The sequence below is a fragment of the Epargyreus clarus genome, unplaced genomic scaffold, assembly GCF_041222505.1.
Source record: "Epargyreus clarus isolate Ecla_fem2 unplaced genomic scaffold, WU_Ecla_fem_2.2 ptg000012l, whole genome shotgun sequence".
In the NCBI taxonomy this organism is placed as follows: domain Eukaryota; kingdom Metazoa; phylum Arthropoda; class Insecta; order Lepidoptera; family Hesperiidae; genus Epargyreus; species Epargyreus clarus.
This window is the reverse complement of record NW_027332220.1, coordinates 7593822-7616583: the sequence shown is the minus strand read 5'-3', so window position 1 is coordinate 7616583 and position 22762 is coordinate 7593822. Positions and strand designations below refer to the sequence as shown.

Here is a 22762-nt window from a genome sequence, read left to right as displayed (position 1 = left end):
GAGAGTCTTTCCGCTGTATTGCATTGCAAATCGTCAGACCTTAATAAATCCTTAACCGTAACACCACTCTTCACTTACTAACATCCGGTAAAAATTAGCGAATAACAATAATAAATCAACAAGGTCATTAGACAGATCCAATTAAGATGATTGCATTCATAAAACTCATCCATTTTAGGTTGATTAATTTACTGAACTTGCGATAAGCATATAACCAGGAATTGAAATTTTATTTGCGCATATAATAAGATATTATTTGAAATTAATTATCATCGCTACTCTATCATAATAATACAAAATCAAAATAATGAAAAGTTGTTATAGGCCTAAAGGTGTTATTTAACAATTATTTTTGAGCACAAGAATTCCATATCGTGACATGATATTACGTCCCCTTTCTTAGACGAACAAACCTTTTTAATGAAACCGAAATAGTAAATAACACGAACCCTCAGATAAGATTGATGTCCTGCCCAAGCTCGGTCATAGATGCGTTTTTATCTCTAAAAACTAAGTTGAAATATCTGCGGCTAACCACATCCTTTCAACCAGAAAATAGCAATATTGTTATTATCAGACAGAATAGAACCATTTCTAATTACAGATTTTCCTTACAGGTAGAGCCAACCGGCTCAGCCTCCCTAGGCGCGGCATCGAGAGCTCTCTTCGTGGAGAAGGTCCGTGCTTCAAACGCGGCGTGCCAAGCAGGCGACTTCTCCACGGCAGTTGCTCTGTACACTGACGCACTCACGTTAGACCCGGCCAACCATATTTTGTATAGTAATCGGTAAGTTCAACTGTATTATTTAGGGCCATAGCCGCCACAACTGATTATCGATAGCTATTGTGTTTATTTACTGTATCACTTTCTTTTATTACGCTTTCACTGTTCATTAATCTAATTTTCCCGAAACTTAACCGCAGATAATGCTTAAAACATTATGTCCGCTTTATTCTTTATAATTTCTTTCTTCTAAGAGGCTAAATTTAATAATTATTTTCCCTTGCGTTAACGGTGAAAATAAACAACATGGAGATATCTTGATATCTATAGTCTGATTCATAATTAGGTGTCTAAAATGTAAACAAAGAAATGTCATCGTCAAAATACGATTACAGGTATTGGAAACCCTACCAAATTAACAAGAAATGAAAACTTTCACAAACTCAACAAAAAATTAAAACTTAATAACTGCACACAATTTAAAAAAAAATCTCGCTATGAAAACTAGAAAACATTTGAGTTCGAACACGATCACGAAAATGAATAATATCAACTACGAGACTTAAAAATGGCGGCACAAAAAATGTTTCGGCTCCCAACGTGTTACCATTATCATAATTTGATTTTCTACCATAAATCTTGTTTTTACCACGCTTTTATTAGCTTCAGACGTATGTATGTTGGTATGTTGGTATGTTAGTATGTTAGTATGTAACGGAATCTTTGAACATGATTTTAACCCCCTTCAAAACGTCGGATTAACTCGAAATTTGGCATACTTATTAAGGACCGATGACAATTCAATATTTTAAACATTAATAGTTTTGTACCATTGTCCTTATCAACATCCTCTGGATTAAAGATTTTCGAGGCGAGATTTTTCAAACACCTTCAGCAAAGTCCATCGCAACTTTAGATTGCAAATAATTATTGCTATTTAGTTTCAATAGGCGTAACTTTTATATCGTGATTTTTAGTTTAGAAAATAATAATGTTATTTCCCTATAACTCAAATGTTCTGAAACATATCTATAATGCGCTCTTGTAGAATGATTTTTAGGATTCCGTACTCAAAGGTTAAAACGAAACCCTCTGCGGTCTGTTCGTCTGTCGTTGGGCTTTATCTCTTAAATCGTAATAGATAGACACTTGATTTTTTTACAAACGATGAATAATGGTGGTCGCTATAACGAGAAATACTAAAAATTAATAAATAATTATAGTTCAAAAAACTAAAAAAACACGCTTTTATGATAAAATCAACTAAAAAGTAGAAAATAATTTTCAATCTAAGAATCAATTAAGGAACAGTAAATAGTATAATTGTGGAAAAAGTGTGGGGTGCTCCATTTATCAGGTTCGAAAAGCACCCCACACTTTTTCCACAATTATACTTATATTACACATTCCACCGAGTCTAGAACAGCAACACCAACGCACCTGCAATCTTGCTCTGGTCGCAGGTGTCCATGAATCACACAACTTATCGACAGTCGAACTGCATTCAAATACCAAACTATACAGTGCCCTTACCATGAGTTTTCTAAATATCCCACATTTTTACGTTACGTTTACTTAATCCATTATTCTGTTCCGTTTGCTTCAAAAGACTGAGTAAACGTAACAATAAGTAAGTGCTCAAGTCTTTTTGTCTGCCTTACATGTTCGCAAAAATGTTTAATTCAGAATTATTTTTGCTTTAAATAATTTGCAAATCCATTTGGTTGTGTTTATTTTGGTCCAGTGGTGTCTATTTCGACTGGCTAATACCATTATATATTTTTAAAATATACAGATGTGCGTGTCAAGGCTATAACTTAAATCTCCGCGTGTGAATATACAGCTGGATTATCATTACCTACTCCTTTTATAGAAGTAACCCTGAGTTAATGAAACTTAAATGATAACCTAATCGATTAACAAAAATCTCAAACGACTACTACAACTTGTGTAGGGTCACATTTATTCTTATATTTTATTGTATTAGGCCAACATAATAAAAAAATAATAATACTTTAAAACTTTTCAATCGAAAAATAATGCTGGCCACATATTATTTGACCGAAGTCTATATCGTGATAAAAAAAAGAAACAAAAGAATTATGGCGGGAAACGGGAGATGAGAATGACGGTGTATGTGGAGGTCTTGGAACTTATTAAAAATATCTAGCTGATTTTCGTCGGACATATCCCTGTTCTTGTCTGTCATAAAAAAATATATTTCAATTGTGAATAATTTATTGAATGCAGGTCGGCAGCGCGACTGAAGCAGGGGCAGTTTGCAGCCGCTCTGCAAGACGCGACTAGGGCAAGAGAATTATGCCCTAACTGGCCAAAGGCTTATTACCGACAAGGTAAGTCTTTTATGTTCATTTATTATTACTATTTAATTATTTTTATTATTGTTTTTTTTTTGTATTATCTCGTTTAAAAATTATGTGGGACTATTCATAGTGGCTAGCTGATATGTTGATGATTGGCATGAAAATAAAAAAAAATCGTATTAATGTTATAGTTAGCTATATAATAATTTGTAACAGATTTAAGAAGCAAACTAACATGGAGCCCACCTGCAGGCATAGATTAGTAAAGATTACTCACTCCTAACAAGAAAATGTACCCAGTTTTGAGAATTGAAATAGTTGCGTAAAAAAGTTTTGCCACGTCTCCGTGCTAAAATGTCCCTAAAATGTTTGAAATAATTATTTATTTAGTATGTAAATTACGCAGTATTAGTTATTTATTCGTAAATTTTCTCTAAAAATGTTTTTATTTGTCAAGAATTCAAAAAAAAGAACTTACTTATAAGCCGTTTGTGGCTTCATTCAATTTCAAGGCGGCGAAGTATCTTTAATAATCTATGCCTCATGTAGGTAAATCAGTCGGAATTAAAATGATTTAAATTTTTAATCCCCTTGGTAGACTTTGTAATCAACCTTTGCTTAAAAAAACAAATCAAGTTTAATAATATATGTGCATCTTTCATACGTGGTTAATCAAAGATGTGCATATTATAATAACGTAAGAATGATCTGATAACAAATCAAAGTTTCAAATTATAATACAAAGGGAGAACGGGTCGTCCTCAATAACGAATACTAATACACGTTTAACCTTGAACAAGTTTAATCAAAACAACAGTTTGAATTTAAATCGATACAAAAATTTGGGAAAAATACAAGGCAAGTTTTATCATCGATTCATGCAGGTCTACTGCAGTACGAAAGCCTCTTACGGTGATTATACATCGGACATTAAGCGTGTCAGACATGTGCCGTATCAGACACTGAATGACACACTTTTATTTATTTATTTACTCTTTATTGACCAAGTTAAAACAAAGTGGTGCAAAAGGCGGACTTAATGCTAAATAGCATTTTCTCCCAGTCAACCTTAGGGATGTGCAGAAAAATTAAAGGCGGTACAACTATACTAAAAATAATAAATTGGAAATTAAATAAAATGACAAAAAAGGGGGGAAAGGAGAACATAAAAAAGAAAGAATGAGAGAAAGAGAGTGAAAAAAAAAGAAATAAGATATAAATGGATAAGAAGTAAATACATTTAAAATAAATTACTATATGAAAATGAAGAAAAATGTTTCGAAATGTGAAGTGTGTGAAATTTTATGTTTCGTTTATAGCTACTATACGGGCATCGACAACAAATGTTAAGTCACGATCGGTGTTTTGATGGCATTTCCATGGTCATGTTACAGAAGATATAAAAACATCAATATACATTGTATAGCAGCAAACTCTTTTGACTGTTACGGCACGTGTCTGATATGCTTGATGTAACTAATGCAACGAATCCTTACGCATAATAGGCGCCATTTCGATTTCTTTTCTGCTGTTCGGATTTATAAAATTCCAAATGATTTTATAGAAAATCATCAGCTCAGATGTCCCATGTGGTGATTTATATAGGTACTCTAATTATTTTAATTAACACTTAATTAAGTTAAATCTTATCATTCAATCAGACAAAAACAATACATAACTTATAATATGTTTAAATAAAAAAACAACAGATAATTTACAATACACTGCTGTTATAAGGTGGCTGTATTTGTGTCCGTGGAGCCTGGTCCTAGTCTAAAGTTAAACTATAAAGGCCCAACCAATACGTAGAGATATAAATTATCATTATTGAAAGGATTGCAATAACCTTCAAATGGCGCTTTTCCGGAATGGTTTTAAACTTCTCTATAAACGCACCTTTCATGACAGTACTAAATTATAAACAACACTAAATGGCTATGCGTGTGGAAGTATAAATCACGCATAGTTAAGTGCTGTCACAAACGTACATTCATAATTGCGTGTGACTGTACCGTATTATTTGCATTCAGTTTTTATACGTTTTCCTATTAAATCCATCGACATTTTCACTTTCACTGTACATTGTCAACTAGTTGAATACATTTACATAACTTTTCCACGCTATGAAACGTAAATGATTTGCTTCCAAATGTTACTTAATAGTAACATAATTTTAATAAATTAGGCATCCATTTAAAGTGAGTGTCATGTAATGTTGAAAAGTTGAACTTATTTATTATATTGTTTTAAATAAATTACTTTTTATTATGAACGGGTCTGTATATACATAGCTTCGGCTTACGTTTATACACCTATACACGGTTGTTAATTTTTATATATTTAATTTTATTTTTTAATAGGACCCTAAATATTTTCTAGACAAAACAAACCTTAGTGTAATTACCTGGCTTAAAAGTCTTGTTAATATTGTTTAAGTCATTTCGAAAACAAACATTGAACACCATGTATCAGCTCAGACAGAAAAAAATAAAAACCCACCAGAGTGCTACCAATGTCAATATCTCTAAAATAATAAGATTTTGTATGCCAAATGGTCATTTTCCCAGGAGTAGCGTTACAATGTCTCGGTCGGCACGGCGAGGCGCTCGCTGCGTTCAGCTCGGGGCTTGGCGTGGAGCCCTCCTCGCGGCAACTGTTGGCGGCGCTGGTAGAAGCTTCTCTCAAGTCTCCGCTGCGGACGACCCTGGAGCCAACCTTCAGGCAACTGGAAGCTATGAAGCTGGATCAGTCACCGTTTGTCCTCATATCAGTAAGTCAAAGCCGGACCTACTTTAGTCTTTTGTATTATATGTCGAATGTAGGAAACGGATAGCTTGATTGATACTTGGTATTTGCCTTAAACATTACATAACTATACTTGACCGCTCGTACATTCAACTCATAACTCAGAAATCTGCTGCTTAAATTGATTGATTGATGCGAGAAAATTATTTCTGCAATAACAACCATTACAACCACAGAACGGATTTTTTCGGGTTCATCATCAAGAATTACACCACCTTTATTTAATTGAAAGTACATATATTCTTCACGGTCAGTATTATTATATAGTTCATACACAGTAAACATAAAGGAAACCTTATCGAAATCAAAGGGTGTATGTACATTATACATTTGTACAAGTTAACGCATGTGTCGTCGACGATAACTTTGAAATTCCCGTATTACGACCTCCTGATAACGTCAATTAGAGAAAAAATAACCTTTAATGCACCGTTTATCAATATTACAACTTAAAAATATAAAACCCAGTGGATTATGTTAATTCTGTGTGGTGAAGAAAGCACCACCACTTATTTTGTTATTTTACGTCCAAGCATTTCGATTACAATTCGAGAGCTCGTTTACGTAACGTATTTACGACTACCACATTTAAAACACAACTTTATCCAGAGCGAAATGTCTACACACCTTCGTTACTCAGCTTAAAATGGTGGCATAAGTGTGCACTAAAGTGGTATAAAATAATGTGACTCGCGATTCTCGTGAAGTGGGTGTCGAACCGTCGAATTTTAACTGTCAGTGGGGCCTTGTTTAAACGCCATCTGATACCCGCGCGGGCCCCGAAATAATGCCAGCCATTTACGTGGGCCCCCAAATATACGGATTGTCATTCACATTTTGTTTAAATCGCGCAGACAGCCACAAACGCTGTGAAATGAATATTATTCGATTGTTAGGGATGGGATATCGATTACATTAAACATTTTTTTAATAATGTAATTTTATTACCTACATACATACGTGTTTGTTGAAAATATGTGTTTATTTCTAAATGTATCAATCAATGAATACTGACAAACTTCATAATCAAAGCAAATCAAAATTCCCAGTATAAAAAAAAACATTGAAAATCAAAACCTATTGTAATTGTCGTGAAGTATAATTGTTCTATAAAGTTTTCCTGCCCGTACTTCACACACTAACAATATATTGGCCAAATAAATACAACGTCTATCCATTCACATAAATCTACATAATGTACCATATAAGATGTATTGGTAGTCAAATAGCTCATGCGAAATCAGATCAATCAAAGGTAATTTAGAGAAACGCACGGAAAACATAATTACCATTTAATACATATGTACGAGGGTGTATCTAAACATAATAACACGCAACAATCTACGTACACCTTGCACGATTTTCTATTCGATTATAGGTTTGGTAAATAAGTCATTTGTGTGCAATTATGTTCCCTTAAAAAAGCTATTATTGCATTATTTAGTCAAGTTTTTCAGTTTATATATAATTATGATGTAACAAATAAACTTCAATATTTCAATCTATTTACAAGTTGTTACAAGAGACATTTTTCTAATAAAAGGCATCGTTAAGTATGCCTATAAATATTCAAATCTCTCTACTCTACCTTTGAAAAGCTTATTTTTAAGCTGTGTCAGCTCTATGACAGTAGAACCTCGATTGTATTTCTTACAACTCGTGTTATAATATTATAATAGATAGCGTTGTAAACAAAGTGTGCACCTATAGAAAAGTTGCTACTAAACAAAATCAAGTCAACGAAGTCAGTGAAAACCCTCGATCCGCGATTAACTTCGAGACTTCGAATGCGCACCATTTGCATACATTCCACCGCTTGCTGTCGTCGTCTGGGCATTTTTCGGTACATTTAGCAGTGGACAATGGGACTGAGTGATCAAAGCACCATAAATACGACCGACCCCCGCGCATTTACATACAATCTGGGCGACAGTTGATCGGCAGCCTGAATGCTCCAACCGGTGCTCAAAGTAAGCTTGTCTGTAAATCATCTATCGTCGAAATGCGCGTTACTTTTTTTACTTTTGAACGTAGCGAAATATTATAATATACTGTCGGACCCATTAATAATTCATGAATGTAAAAGTAACATTGAATTTTATAATTTTAAGTGTTGAACATATGACGTCATCATTATGTACATAAGTTTTTTTATGTAAGACAAAAACAAGAAACAAAAAGAGAAATTGGTCGTTAAATAAAAAAAATAAGTATCTAACTTATATCTAGCGTGAAATAACGAATATTTTCTTTATTGTGCATTTCGATGGATGATTGTGGATGTTGGATGACCTTTTTTTTTATAATATAGGAGTAGCAGACGAGCATGCAGTCCACCTGATGAGACGTCCATCTTAGTCTTAATGAGTGGCGAATAGCGATGCATTTGTCAACGGCTTCAAATAATTCTGTTCTGAACTGAAGTGCACACAGAGGTACATGGGCGGTATGACTTCTTACCATCAATTGGACTGCAAGCTTGTTCACCACTTCATTGTTATAAAAATACTAGGTGCTAATAAATGCTGCCCATAGGTTGAGTACCACAGGAATAATCCCCCCTAACCACGAAGCTGCCGATCACGTTGCGCCCGGAAATCCATCTGAATTATTAAGGAAATGATATCGATATTATTATATTCATCCAGTTTTTGTTGCCCAGTCGGCTCAATGGACGGGCTCGGTGGGCAATACAAATGCAGGTGTACATTCGTTTTATTAAAACATTCGCCTAGTCTCTCAGCGTAATACTTTGCGGTGTTTCTGCCATTATAAAGCCTACACGGTCTGCATCAATCCGACATAAATATTCATATATTTATAGCTTCGTTATACGAGTACTATATTAGACAAATAATACGTAAACTTTACAATTAAATATAAGCACAATGTATCTGTATTAAAAAAACAAATAACGACTTTTTACCAGTCGGAAGAAGTTATCAGATTTATTCAGAGGGTGTTTTAAAGAAAAAAATGCACTAGAAGCATTCGAACTTGGAACCTAACGTTAGGACTACTAAACATAAATCTAAGACTACGTTAGCTATTTCATTTGATAAAGGAGCCAGATATGAATCGCTCACTAACCGAATACATACAATCAGGTAGACTGTACGTGTACATCAGTCTATGAGGCGAAGCTAAAATAATATATATACATTTTTTAAATATAAATTAATAACGACAAGTGGTCGTGAAAGTTTAATCACAGCCGCAAATGAAAGTATGAGCAAATGGCTAGTCGTAATAAAACGTCGTCGACCATCCATTTCTATTCTATTAGTTTTAATTTAGTTTTTGTCCTATAATACCTGGAGGTAAATTTAAAAGACGCACATTATCCACGGTCTGTATTATGTGGCTACACGGCAGCTACTTATTATCGAGACTAAGATTAGTCGTATCTTTTTTTCGGCAATCCTTTGTTATTTATCCGACGAAGGTTTTTGTCGGTCGTCACACAGGTACGTAGAGTTGCTGCGTAAACTGTGTATGGAAAGATTCGCAAATAATAAAACGAGCCATGTTCCTTTATCTCATTCTCTAATAGTAAAGAAAGATAAACATTTTATGTCTGAGCTATGAAATAATCTTAACTTACAAAGGACAATCTCATTCTCTCAAATATTTTTCTTATTTTAATTCGTAATGCATTCAGTACAATATTATAAACTTAAAAAAAATACCGACATTTTTTGCTAAAGACAGAGGATGAGGTAAGTTCAATAATGATCATCGCCGTATATTAATGTCTGAATAACTAAGAAAGCCGTCGATTTTAAACTATCACTGTTAGAATCCGCCACAGCTGAATCAATTAAAAGTTTTTGAGTTGTCGATACTTCATTCAGCGAGTGAAGTCGCGAGCGAAATGTAGTGTAAATTAATGCAAATTTTAACGCCATTAAATGGTTATCTAGCTTTAGTGAATCGTATATAATATTTGAAAACGCAAGTTACTGCATTACACAGTTACATAAAAACCGCTACCGATTATACACTAATTTAGTACATAAAAACGCCGTGGGTGTTCGTAAAACATTTTGATTTATGCTCTACACCGTACAACTACGGCATCGTCAGAACGTTTCCTTGCAATCGGCACCGCGGCGTAATGGGTTTTTAAAAATTCGACGCGCTTTTTGTATTCGGACAATGATACTCAAATTCGCATTTCAGTACATTAGCTCATTATTATGTTGAGATTAGTGATGTGAATGACATCGTATCGAAGGTCCACGAAGTATCCACCGTCTCATCCCGACATCGAAGCAACATTCGCTACATTATACCTTGCGACCATTAAATGCACTTATTTTTAATGGATCGGGTAATAATAAATGAAATAAAGATACCTGAATGGACCATTTTGTAGATAGCAGCTATCCTCGTTGGCCGAAGATAGCAGAACATGTAGAACCTTTTTAACGTAGCGGCTTGTTTGAAAAGTGTATTTGTGTCATACAAATTATTTTTATTATACACAAAGTAAAAGATATGTGTGTTATTCTTATTTTACACACGGAGGCAACAGGTTACACGATTAAAGTGTACACATAATTGCAGGCTCCTGCCTCAAAAACAGATTCTTTATAAATTTACTGCGAATAGTAGTTGCGTTACAATGTATGCATGCCGTATGCGTAATCATGCGTAAACGTATGCAATATTATTGATGTTGAACCTCGAGCTCAAAAGCTTATCATTTTAGCTCAACAAGCTTTTATTAAATGATCAAAATAAGATAAAACGTTATTTCATAACAAAATTCTCCCCACATGTGAATAAAAGTTGTGTTTAATAAATCAATCAATTATATATAAACGAATTGCAGTTGATTTATAAAAATCTTTTACTTTGCGTTCAGCCGTAGAGGAACAGCAAAAAGTAGGTTTGCTACTTCTAACTAATCAGCAGTCATTAAGATCTTTACTTACATATGTAATAGGTAATGGTATGGAAGGTACCAGCGCCACACTGTGTTCCGTTTTGAAGGGTGTGGTAAGGGAGACACTTTTCCGAGGCGTTCCAGCTTAGTCCTCACTCACTCACTGTGGCCGGCCTCACGTAGGAATATCTAATCCTATCTGGGGTTGATTACAGATGTCCATGGGCGGCAGTAGCCACTTACCATCGGGTGGACTGCATGCTTATACAAAAAAAAAAACTTCAGAAGTGAAGTAACTTAATTAGGTCCATGTCCTTATTTTCTACTTAATACCCATAAAACCTGAGCAAAGTGTACGATAATACTTACTCATAAGTTATTTCATAACAATCTTCCGAGTCGGCAGCGTCATGTATTTTCTTTATACGGTTATAATTCTGGTTTATGCAATTTTATCGAGGTCCACTTCATTAGATCCTGCAACTTTCTTAAATTACTTGCTCGGAGGCAGGTAATCTACAAGATATATATCAAAGCCCTTTTGACGTATCTATGATTATATCCAATAGGCGCGAACTTGTTTGTGTTTTATTTTGAAGATAATCGATGTAACATAAATGAGACATTCTAGTCTAGACTACTCTAGACACTTTAACCATGTAATCATATCAAATCACTGAAATTAATCTTCATCTATTAGTAGATTAATTCATAAAGGAATAATTTTGACGAATAGTTCTTACAATAATTACGTATAAAATAATCACATTTCGTTTCCAATTTGAACTTGTTCTTAAGTGCATATTGTGTCACTTATTGTAAGCACATTACAAATTTTTATGCGAAACCTATAGGTTTTTACTCTCACTAGAAATAGTATGATACGTAATAACTCTAGTATCCAATATTAACTCTCAATTTCATATAATTTAATCACAACCATGAAATAACTATGAACTCTCCAAAATAATTATTCATAATGTAGGTATTTTGTAGAGCTCATACTTGGTTTAAAGATATTTATTTCTCATAGAAGAAAATTACTTACATCTATGTAATCAAGACATTCTAATACTATTAACGCAATACAGAATTAAATCTATAAAATACATATTCTATTAAGGTTTCTTTACTTATGAGTTACAAAAGTTATTTATTTTGTAGGTGGTTGGTCAAGAGCTGCTAGCTGCGGGTCAGTATCAAGCCGCCGTCACAGTTCTGGAAGCCGCCTTGCGGATAGGATCCTGTTCGCTCAAATTAAGGTTCGTATATGTTCCTCCACAACCATAGTTATATAATTCTGTGCCACCAAACAGTCTATTATCTATCTATCTATTAACTTTCTTATACCTACCACAACAAAATGTGTTTTCTCTAATTCAATCCTGACCCTTAGCGGAAGTCCTTATACTTGGCTAGTTAATACTATTAATTATATTACTTTAAAGTTCACTATAATCATACGGAGTTCTAAACGAGTCAAAGATTATGTGTGGTAGTTACAATTTTCCAGTAAATAATATTAACATTAATAATATCGTTAAAACTACGCTTGCTAGGCCCTCATAATATTTTTTTATTACTATGGGAAAAATCCATTATAACATTTATATATTTAATTAAAACCTTAAACTACCTATTCAACAATCAACAACAACAAACCTTAAACAAACCTTAAACTACCTATTCGGGACACAGAGACAGCACTAAATTATAAGTATTCCGTTTTTAATCACTTGGTAATGGAATCTCAAATCTTTCGCAATTAAACTAAATACAGAAGATGTATTCTGACATGTAACAAACACTTTGGTATCAACCTTTTACAAACTTCTGATATTTTGGATAAAGTAATTTGTCATGTAAGATGAAAGATTGCATAATCGTGTATCAATTATCAGGAATTTTATTCGTGTTCCAAGGGGCCGCACGGTATACGTATGATTTATTCTTTAAGAGCCGGGGCCGTATGATATCCCTTTTAAGATAAAACTCTTAGCAACAATTTCACACCTTTAACACCTCTCAAAGTTTCAAACCTTAATAAGAAGAAGACAAATTGCTGGCCGCGAATCCCCACATTCATTAATGGCGTGCCATTATTATTTTTAATCACCGCCCGAATGCATGGAGTTGACAGTGGAATAATTTATATGTACTTGAGGGAACGGTTATCTCTGGCGGAATTTCGACGTTTTGATTTATATATGTTCGCCTCTCAGGAAGTAGGTACATGTTTCAAGGGATACGAGACGAGTTTTAATAGGGCGGCGAAATTGCGCGGTCCCGTCTTCACTTCGCTGCGGGTATTATTTATGTTTAACGAATATATTCCACGCAAAAAATAAATTAGCTGAATTTATCGGTCTTATTTTGTTGCGTATTGTTTTGTAACATATATATTGTATTGTTCGTCATTTAGTACTGAAATACAAGTAGGTAATAATAAATTTACCAAATTGATAACAAATATGCAAGGTACTTACCATTGTAGAGAATGCCAATACATATACAAAAAATAATAAACAAACATATGATATAGGTAGGTACTGTTTTGTTAGAGGTCTTGTTTTTCCTATACCTATGTCTCCATACCATCATCCTCAATTAATTACGTAGATCGCAACACGTAATAACCATAATCAAATAATTGTAATGTCAAAATGACTATTGCCAATTAATCTTTTATTACACGCACTTAATGATTTCTCCTACGTCAGTAGGATAATATATCTATGGATTTCTCACCATTACGTTCGACAATCAGCTACTCTTATGTCATATTAGCTTTGATTGGATGTAAAAAATGATATGTAAAAGATGCTCATTACTATACATTACTATTACAAATACATACTAAATTAAATGTTCTTTAATTACTGAAATCTATACTGATATTATTTTAAACCGTAACTTCAGTAAACTTTTTATTGGCATAAATTATCAGAATTACCTTATTTTGCTGCCAAAAGACTGACAATTTTCTGAAAAATCTGTCTTTAGCATACTTTGTCAATATAAATTTATGAACCACTATCTAAACAAGATAGTATGGAATTTTGCATGACTATTTTTTGTATTACTTAAATAACCAGTATGAAGGGATTTTTTTAGATATTCCTCCCAATTACCTATAAGAGAACAAATTGTGAGATCGCAGATCAAATCATATTTCTCAGATTTTATATCATGGTTTATATTTATAAACATTTGTGACATCCATTTAGAGTATTACGAGTATATGTAGCGCGCCAAAACGATCGAAGTCGCGAGGAACAGAAAGTATTACATAAATGCTATATAGGGCTCCTTATTGATTATTTAACTTTACAAACACAACCTTTAGATCGTGAAGGAAAGTATGAAAAGAATATCTTGTAGCCAATCAGCTAATACATATAAAAATACCGATGAAAATATACAATACATTATTGAAGAAGAGTACACTCAAGTCGACAAGGAACGAAACCCACACCTTTGAGAGATCTTATCTCACGTTGATGGATCGAATCCGTATCGATACCGACCTATTCTATACGAAACGTGTTAAGGGAACTCTTTTAACTGTATAAATAGGGACATTTATTTTTGATCCTTATCAATATGGTATAATTGGTGACTGATGACAGGCTATAAAGGAAGGAACGGAATGTATCTCGGAGGGAAATCGAGAAGCCAGATTAAGTTTTTGATATGGAACCGATATGTAAGTGTGGGAGGTGATATTTGAAACTTTAAGTGCAAAGTATACTTCAAATAGAAAGGTGTCAAATTTTTTGTGGAATTCACTTTTCGGCGTTACTTAAAAGGCAAAAAACGATAAGGTCTGCTTGTATAAATATTATTACTGAGATGAAAAGTAAAACAACATTAATATGATAGATAACTTCTTAATATTTTCAAAGAAGTAAAGTTTACCAGTCGTACTTATACAGATTGGTGGTGTATGACTTAACCCTTCTCATTCTAAGCATAAATTCGTTACTAACAGTAAGTCCGTAAGGCTGTTTACACACGGCTACAAGACGTAAGCGGCACTATTGCAGTGTCGACGAAGGAGCCATTGCATTTGTGCCATCCTTCGTTAGTTTTCACACATGTGACACTATGACGCGCTGCGACCAAAATCGCCACCACTGTATCACCGTATATATCTAAGTCTCTAGAGTAATAAATTGTTAATAGTCAGTAACATGCATGCGGTGTATCGATGTCTAAAGACTTTTAAAATTGATTTCGATAACCTATAAATTATACTCAAACACCTCGTTCACGATGCGTGGTCCAGAATACGTCATCGATCGTTGAGGTGTCAGACACCTTGTCAAATTACCGCCCGGTGATTCATTAGCCCGCACGAATTAAAATATTTATCTGAGATTGTTTTAATCGACCGCTGTTTACGTGGGCACTTCGAATGGACTGACAACCGGATGTTGTACTTCAATATGGAGCAGAGAGAACCCCTTTTTTTGTCTATCCATAGATGCATTAATGGTTATAAAGGATCTGTTAGGGGAATCTCCATATGGAGTACATAGAACGTTACGTCCATGGTACTTTTTATTAGATTGTGATTAAACGTATCATCAGAGTAAGTTGAAAAAAAATCTTAGACACAACTCTACTTTGGGCAACCCGATACGATTAACACCTCATAAAGCCTTCTGAAGATATTACTAACTCGGGAGCATAATACTCATGAATGAGTGCTACTGAAATAATTTTATGTAAATCGAGGGGTGTGTATCCTTATAGACAGACATAGATGACAAGTAACATATTAAATATAACGATAACATAAATATCAATCAATCAAAGACGCCCAATCGATCGATTTGACAATGTGGCATTATTAGATTTCCGTCTACAAATCAATAGTATTGTAGGTATCTACATCAGACCGAATATTTAGTATTTTACTGTAGTTTACCAAAATGTAATAATTTACTAAGCAGCTGAGTAATAGTTTATCTTAGGTATATTTATAATTTAATCGAAGCCGAAACGTTTTAAACTCACAATTTTCAAAATATCATTTCATTCATCAGTTTTAACTTTTCAACCTCAATCTACCAAGTAAGTGTGTAAGTAGTCCTACTACATAAAACTTCAGTGGAAAAGTTATAAATCAGTAAAATCTCTCATATTTCTAGTTTATTGAAGAAATTATTTACGATAGCGTTCCCTTGAGCTGACACCGGATGTATGTGATCTCGAATGTGGGGCAACAGGCAGTTTTCTTTGAGAATTTATCCATATTTCATGTTATATCTCGCACTATTTATCGTTCTACACAAACATTTTTTTATATTTTATTATTTTAGAAATCAGCTGAAAATTTAATTCATTTCAAACTTACCAGATATTTACTGATGCGTGCCTTGTTTATTATTAAATGTAAAATCGTAGATATCAAGCAATCATCATCAATCATAAACTGATTTCTACGAATAAAATTGATAATTGCTTTATTTTATTTTGTTTGGTAATAGGTGTCTTACTAATGGATATATTATAGCCTCTTTAACTAATTCCCTAATATTGCTATATTAAAAAACAAAACATAAAATTTCATTTTTAAGAATAGTATTTGGATTGATGTTTAAGATTTATGAGACGGAAATATGTACATGTTTACACTACTATTAAATACCACGTAGTATTCAAAGGCATTTCACAACACAGCGCAGCGTCAGAATAATTCTATAAACGTACCCGTAGTTATTTTCCTTTAATATATGCAACATCAGCATTTACATTCCCGGACATAGGCAAAAACCATTAATACCGCAGCCTACTCGCCATTGAGCGGCCGATTCCGGGAGCCAGCTCCCAACACGGCAGAAATAAGATATTAATACACGTCGCATAGCAAATCTGAAGACCACCATAAATGGACAGTTTCACTTATTAATCCACGCCATCAACTGCTTTACGTGCATCCATCAAGTACGCATAGAATTGCTACGTCTATTCAAAGCTTAGACGAGGTAATCTAATAGAATCCTAAAAGCCTAGGTTGTATAGGTGTAACTTTCTATAGATAATTATGTGAACGCGTCACATTAAAGGCGTAGCTTTACACTAGCTATAAAAATAAGTTAATACCAGATAATATTATTTCTTACATTCCAAGTTTGTTACCAAATTAAAAAATAACAAATGTTAAATGACCTACAAGACTCCTTACTTAAGAGGAGTCAAGCTTTTTGTATTTCGAAACGATTTTAATAAAACCTAATATATAATTGAGGTATAAACTGCAAAAGTCACCTTCCTTTTCTGGGGTATGGGTAATAGGTACCTGTAATAACATCGCGTTATACAATTTCATAATACTCCTATGTATTCTATCTAAAACAGGTTTAACAGCAGTAGGATATTGCACATTCAGAGGTGTCAAAAGGCTGTATCTACTAATTTGCAAGTTTACTACTTTTACTGTCAGTGAATATGATTTAGTTATATCCGCCATAAATCTTATTTATTCATGTGAAATTCTATCGTGTCGTAAACATTTTAAATTGTACGTGAAAATATGTAGAGGTGCAATTTATATGGTACTTTTAGCATTCTTTTAGTGTGTTGAGATTAATTAAAAATTAAAATGTTTGAGAGGAAATGTTTTATTATTAATTGACACGTCATACTTTACCATATCCGTTATAATTTGTTTTAAGAGGAATGTTATTTCGGTGCATGTTCTTATAATTAGGCGATCGACATTATAAGAATACCTACTTACTTTGAGATACATTAATTGATTTAAAATAACGTTTTGTTTTTTTATACATTAAATGCATAGCCGTATATTTTATTGTATAAATTATATCAAATTTGGATTGGTCAAAGTGGGCAAAAAATTGCAACAACTGTATTGAAAGAGTTAGAGGCAACATTTAAATTCAAACAGCTAATATGTTGATATCCCAAAACGACAGCTATAATTGACAAGAAAACAGTTTTATTACAATTAAATACTCTTAATTTGCATATTTTGATTAAAAAAGTCATCATCATATTAAAATAAATATCTATGTTATTTCATTTTACGGATTTTAATGGAAAACTAATGAATTAATCACACTAAGACTAGGTGCTTAACTAAATGTCCCTCTAAAATTGTGTAGGAAGGTAAACACTAAACAACAGCTTTATTATTCATAAGGAAGTCGGTAATTCGTGCCAGCAAGGTAGTAAATCTAAAATTAGCAACGCCAGATACGTTTATTGTCGTAAGCTTGATTGAAAGTGTTAACGATGGAGTGTTAGCACTAATCAACATTTATAAGGGGTGCCTGATTGCCTACTTAAAAACCACCTTTGGACTTTACACAACTTTAATTGAAGGTGGTCCGAATCTGCGGGCCCCATCGCCACACCTATTTCTGCCTAATAACGCAGTGTTAAGCGCTGCTGTATTCCGGTTTGAAGGATGTGGTAAGGAAGACATACTTTTCTGAGGCGTTCCCGCTCAGTCCTCAGGGGTAGCGACGCATCTGTGGCTGACCTCAGGTTGGAATATTTAATCCTATCTGGGTTTGATAACAGATGTCCATGGACGACAGTAGAAACTTACAATCAGGTGGACTGCATGTTCGTCTGCTACTCCTATATTATAAAAAAACAGTAAAGACTAAATCTTTCTTGGTATATTTGTGGTTGTACATTAAAACCTTGTTCTTTCCTAATAGCGGCGCGCTACTGTGTTCAGGTTTGAAGGGTATAGTAAAATAGCGAACTTACACATTGTACCAGCTTTGTTCTAAGGTGTAGCAATATAATATTGTACCTATTTTATGGTTATGATGTGACAAGTACAGAATAGCCTTTATTCCAGTGTTTGTAAAACCACTAAGGAATTTAAGCATTTAAACCTTTTAGGAGAGGCCTTAGGTATATCTACTTACTTATGAGTGTATATTTAACCATTAAGAAAAGCGCTCAACTGTCAGAGGTCGCGTTCCGATCCGGTAGTAGTTTAAGAAAAATATTGTACCTGAAAATTTGTAAGTGCCATCGTTGGCCTATACAAATAAATATATTTCATTTTAGAAAAATCACCCAAAATTTTCAAACTTCATTGATTAGAATAATTATTTTCATGGACCTAAATTATTCTTGCTAGGGCTGTTCATCACGCTGGATGAAATTAGAATTTTCACTTTCTACCTCTTCTCTAAATCTCTCTACCGTTGACAAGTAAAATAGATTGTATTTTACTCATGTTCTCGAGACAATACATTTCTAAGCTACGATGAGTCACTTAATCGAACACATACCTACCTAATTATTAAAGGTTTTATACATATTTTCATTTGCAAAAAATATAGTCCATTTTATTTCACAGGGGTTCCGTGTTCAGCGCTCTCTCCTCAGCCCACTGGGCGCTCAGTCAGCTCGACGCAGCGATCAACTACATGCAACAGGACTTGGCGGTGGCTAAGTCACTCGGCGACACCGCCGGAGAGTGCAGAGCACACGGCAACCTCGGCGCTGCGTACTTCAGCCAGGGGTCGTATAAAGATGCGCTCACTGCACACCGGTATCAACTAGTACTGGCTATGAAATGCAAGGTAAGCTGCAAGCTTTTAATGTCTTACTGTGACTAAGCATTTACCTAAAACTTGCGAAGGCCCGATGCATATTCCACGACATTGTGTCATCAATTTCTGAAGGAAATAACCAATTTATTGGCCTGTGCTGGATATTACAAAACTATCCATAAAACCATAAACATGTAGGTCCACGACATACATGTTTTCGAAAAAACGACACGCACATGAAGTTTAAAATACATTACTGATAATAAAACAATTTCGTAATTAAAAAATAACCAGTGATAAACACATACCTCGTTTAATTTTTCATACAATATTAACATAGTAACATTAGGTGCTAACAACTTCTAAATCTCTATTGAATAGATTAGTTGCAATGTATTTTCGAAAACAATGCATTTAATAACAAGAAACACTAATTAGCATATATTATAAAACGTGTCAATTCATTATAGCGTCACATTGTTTAAGACATACATAATAATGATTTAATAATATTACTCAAACATAATGTTAACATGGTCCTTTCCATTACAATGAAATATAACAATAAGTTCTCACGACTTAACACACCAATTCATTTTGTGGTTGACGGTTACAGATTTATAGCAATTAGATGCGAAAAACTGTACTGTTGTAACTCGTGTTTTTACACCCAATTACATTAGGGTACTCTAGTCTAGTCTAAAATAAACAGACCGTATCATTTAACATATTATTACAAGTTTTTATTTAATTGTCTTTGTTAATATACCAAATATAGTATATATACCAAATATACAATTATACATATGTGAAGGTCAAATGTTGCAATTAAATATAAAACTACTTAATCCGAATTAATTGGTTTGGTTTAGATGACAATGAATGATTAGTGACGTAGTGGCTTAGTGACGTTTATTTACATCGAATATGGCGGACCCCTCATGAGAGCGATCTAGTTATTTTTAAACACCCCCGTGGTTAAAAATGCTTTAATTATGTTGACATCTAAAAATCAAGACACTGATGTGAACCATTTTTTACGTTTCATAAAAAATATGGTTTACCTATGTGTATTTGTAAAGGAGTAAAATGTTTAAGAGAGTTCAAGTAATATGAGATATTACTCTATCACTTACCTACCTGCTAAAAGTACCAGAATATAGTTTTGTTAGAAAAAAAAATATTTTCAATTTTCGGAAGATCTATTAAACCTATACCTAAATCACCATAGTCTCAATCATAACATAATAAATTACGAGTAACTTTGAATTCATTTAATTTTTTATATAATAAAAGAGACATAATTCATATTTCTGATACAATGTAGGATTGTAGGTACTTTCTTAGACCGTATCCAAGTTATCGCTAGTTATATAAATAAAGTTTCAAATAACCACAATGGAATATTAACATAAAGAAGGGTATTAAACAGTTTGATTTCTCCGGTTGCAAATAAATAACTATTGTAAGTAGAAATAAATACGCAGTTGTAAAAATAAACTTGCGCATACGCAGGGAACAAGACTTATTTAATTTTCACATGGGATTGCCCGCCTCGACCATGACCTCGGCCACGGTTATTTTTAGTACCTTTGTTTGTTAAATTAATAAGACTGTCAAGTACACTGAGAAGTTATTAATGGGTTTTATTTAACGTATACACTGATATGTAGCTTTGAATGCTGGGTATGCAATGACACGAAGTTTAATCGTGACACTACTAAAGAACATCTATCACATAAGATGATCATACGAATGTATGGAAATAAATACGTAAATATTGGTAAATCCTTGATCTTCTTGATAATTGAAGTATGGTATAGGACTATAGGTAATATGAATGTTTTTGTAACTTTAGCATGTAGAGTAAAACTTACATGAAATATAAATAAAATTAGAAACGTTACTAACTGTTCGTTCGTGTATGAAAACCTTCCAAAATAGTTTTCACCTTATTAATTAATTTATTTATTTATTCTTAATGTATCTTACAAAAGACCGCAGAAACATAAGTGCACGTAATAATTAAATTTATTTAGAGATGACATAAAATTATATACTTACATAAAATGATCTGATAAGCGTAAGATATAAAATATTTAATAACATATTCCTTACATACCTAATACGCGACTTATATATTTTTATCTATATTTTACGATTTCATTGCGGATTGAAAGCGTATTCTGATTAAGGTAACTAATTGCCTAAGCGATTACTGATAAACTCAACTCGTTTAAATGCTTCAGTTCCCTTTGAATGGTTATTATATTAACCAGAGGATTAATGTAAGTGGATTACATGAGCATATACGGACACAACCATGCTAAAGTGCATACCACATTCAGAACCTTTTAGACGCAATCTTCGATAACTATATAATTAGGAATCTTCAATAAAATGTCAATAGAGGTCTATTTTTATACGAAAGCGTTTGAAATGATACGGCAAAAAGTGTAGCTGCTGTGTATATGCTGCTGTAGTATTCTGGTATAGCATTTGTTACAAAGCTGCAAAGTAAAATGCGTTAACGCACAAGACGTTCCAGTTTAGTTTTCGAGATAACAACAAATATTGTGAATTCAAAGACTCCTGATTACAAAGCTTGAACCCATTTTTGTTCCACTGCTAGGCATAGATCACCTCTTAGAGTAAGGTGACTGACGAAATACCAATCGGTAGACTTCAACTACATTTAACAACAGTGTTTACGGAACTCATAGGCATGTAGGGTTTCTCGCAATACTTTCTTTCATGGTTAAAACAAGCGATAATATACAGGATGAATTTTTCAAACGGGCCTTCAGGGCCAAATCCGATACTATAAGGATTAGTGGAAAATGCTGAAAGAAGTTACGAGACCGATTTTGATAAAAACTAAAACTGTATTGTTCGTTTTTTAAAATATCTTTTTCCCTAGCTGGGAATCGAACGAGTTCATTTTGAAAAAAAATACACCCTCTATATTATTCCACTATCTGATAGTGTCGCTTATAAGGATCATATTCTGGAAAAAAACATCCTGTATTTTTAATGCGCACATAATTCAGAAAATTCTGGAATACCTGGGATTTGAACACTAGACAGTCAGATTTCACATCACTACGTTTAATACCAAAATTAACTGGTCGTAAAATCTGCCTCCAAACTCTGCCTCTGCCGTAAGAAACTGCTCGAAATCTTATGCACCGAAGAATGCGTATGGAGAACTTCATTGCCGTAGCGAACGTGTTAAGCGGTCATTCGGTACCCGAACAAGCAATAGCGTACACTCTATGCTCAACGATTTCCTACAACAGTAATTTATTGACTTCCACGCGTTCATAATACGCAATCAATTATACTTGTAAGGTTTAGGCTAAGATGCTCCCATTTTAGTCACGATCTCAAAGCAAGTGGCAAGCAATAATAGCGGTCACGATTTCAATCTAATGAGTTGAAATATTTTAGCCGTAATTAAAAGTTGTTG

At 33.6% G+C, this 22762-nt stretch overlaps 1 protein-coding gene across 1 annotated transcript in view; it reads left to right on the top strand.

Moving 5' to 3' along the window:
* The window catches only part of LOC140746280 (uncharacterized), an 88399-nt gene that overhangs the window by 34688 nt on the left and 30949 nt on the right, over positions 1–22762 (top strand). The window contains exons 3-7 of the mRNA XM_073078360.1: positions 618–787; positions 2975–3078; positions 5616–5818; positions 11909–12006; positions 19098–19323. Of these exons, the coding sequence (XP_072934461.1) occupies positions 618–787; positions 2975–3078; positions 5616–5818; positions 11909–12006; positions 19098–19323 (801 nt within the window). The remainder of the gene's footprint in view (positions 1–617; positions 788–2974; positions 3079–5615; positions 5819–11908; positions 12007–19097; positions 19324–22762) is intronic.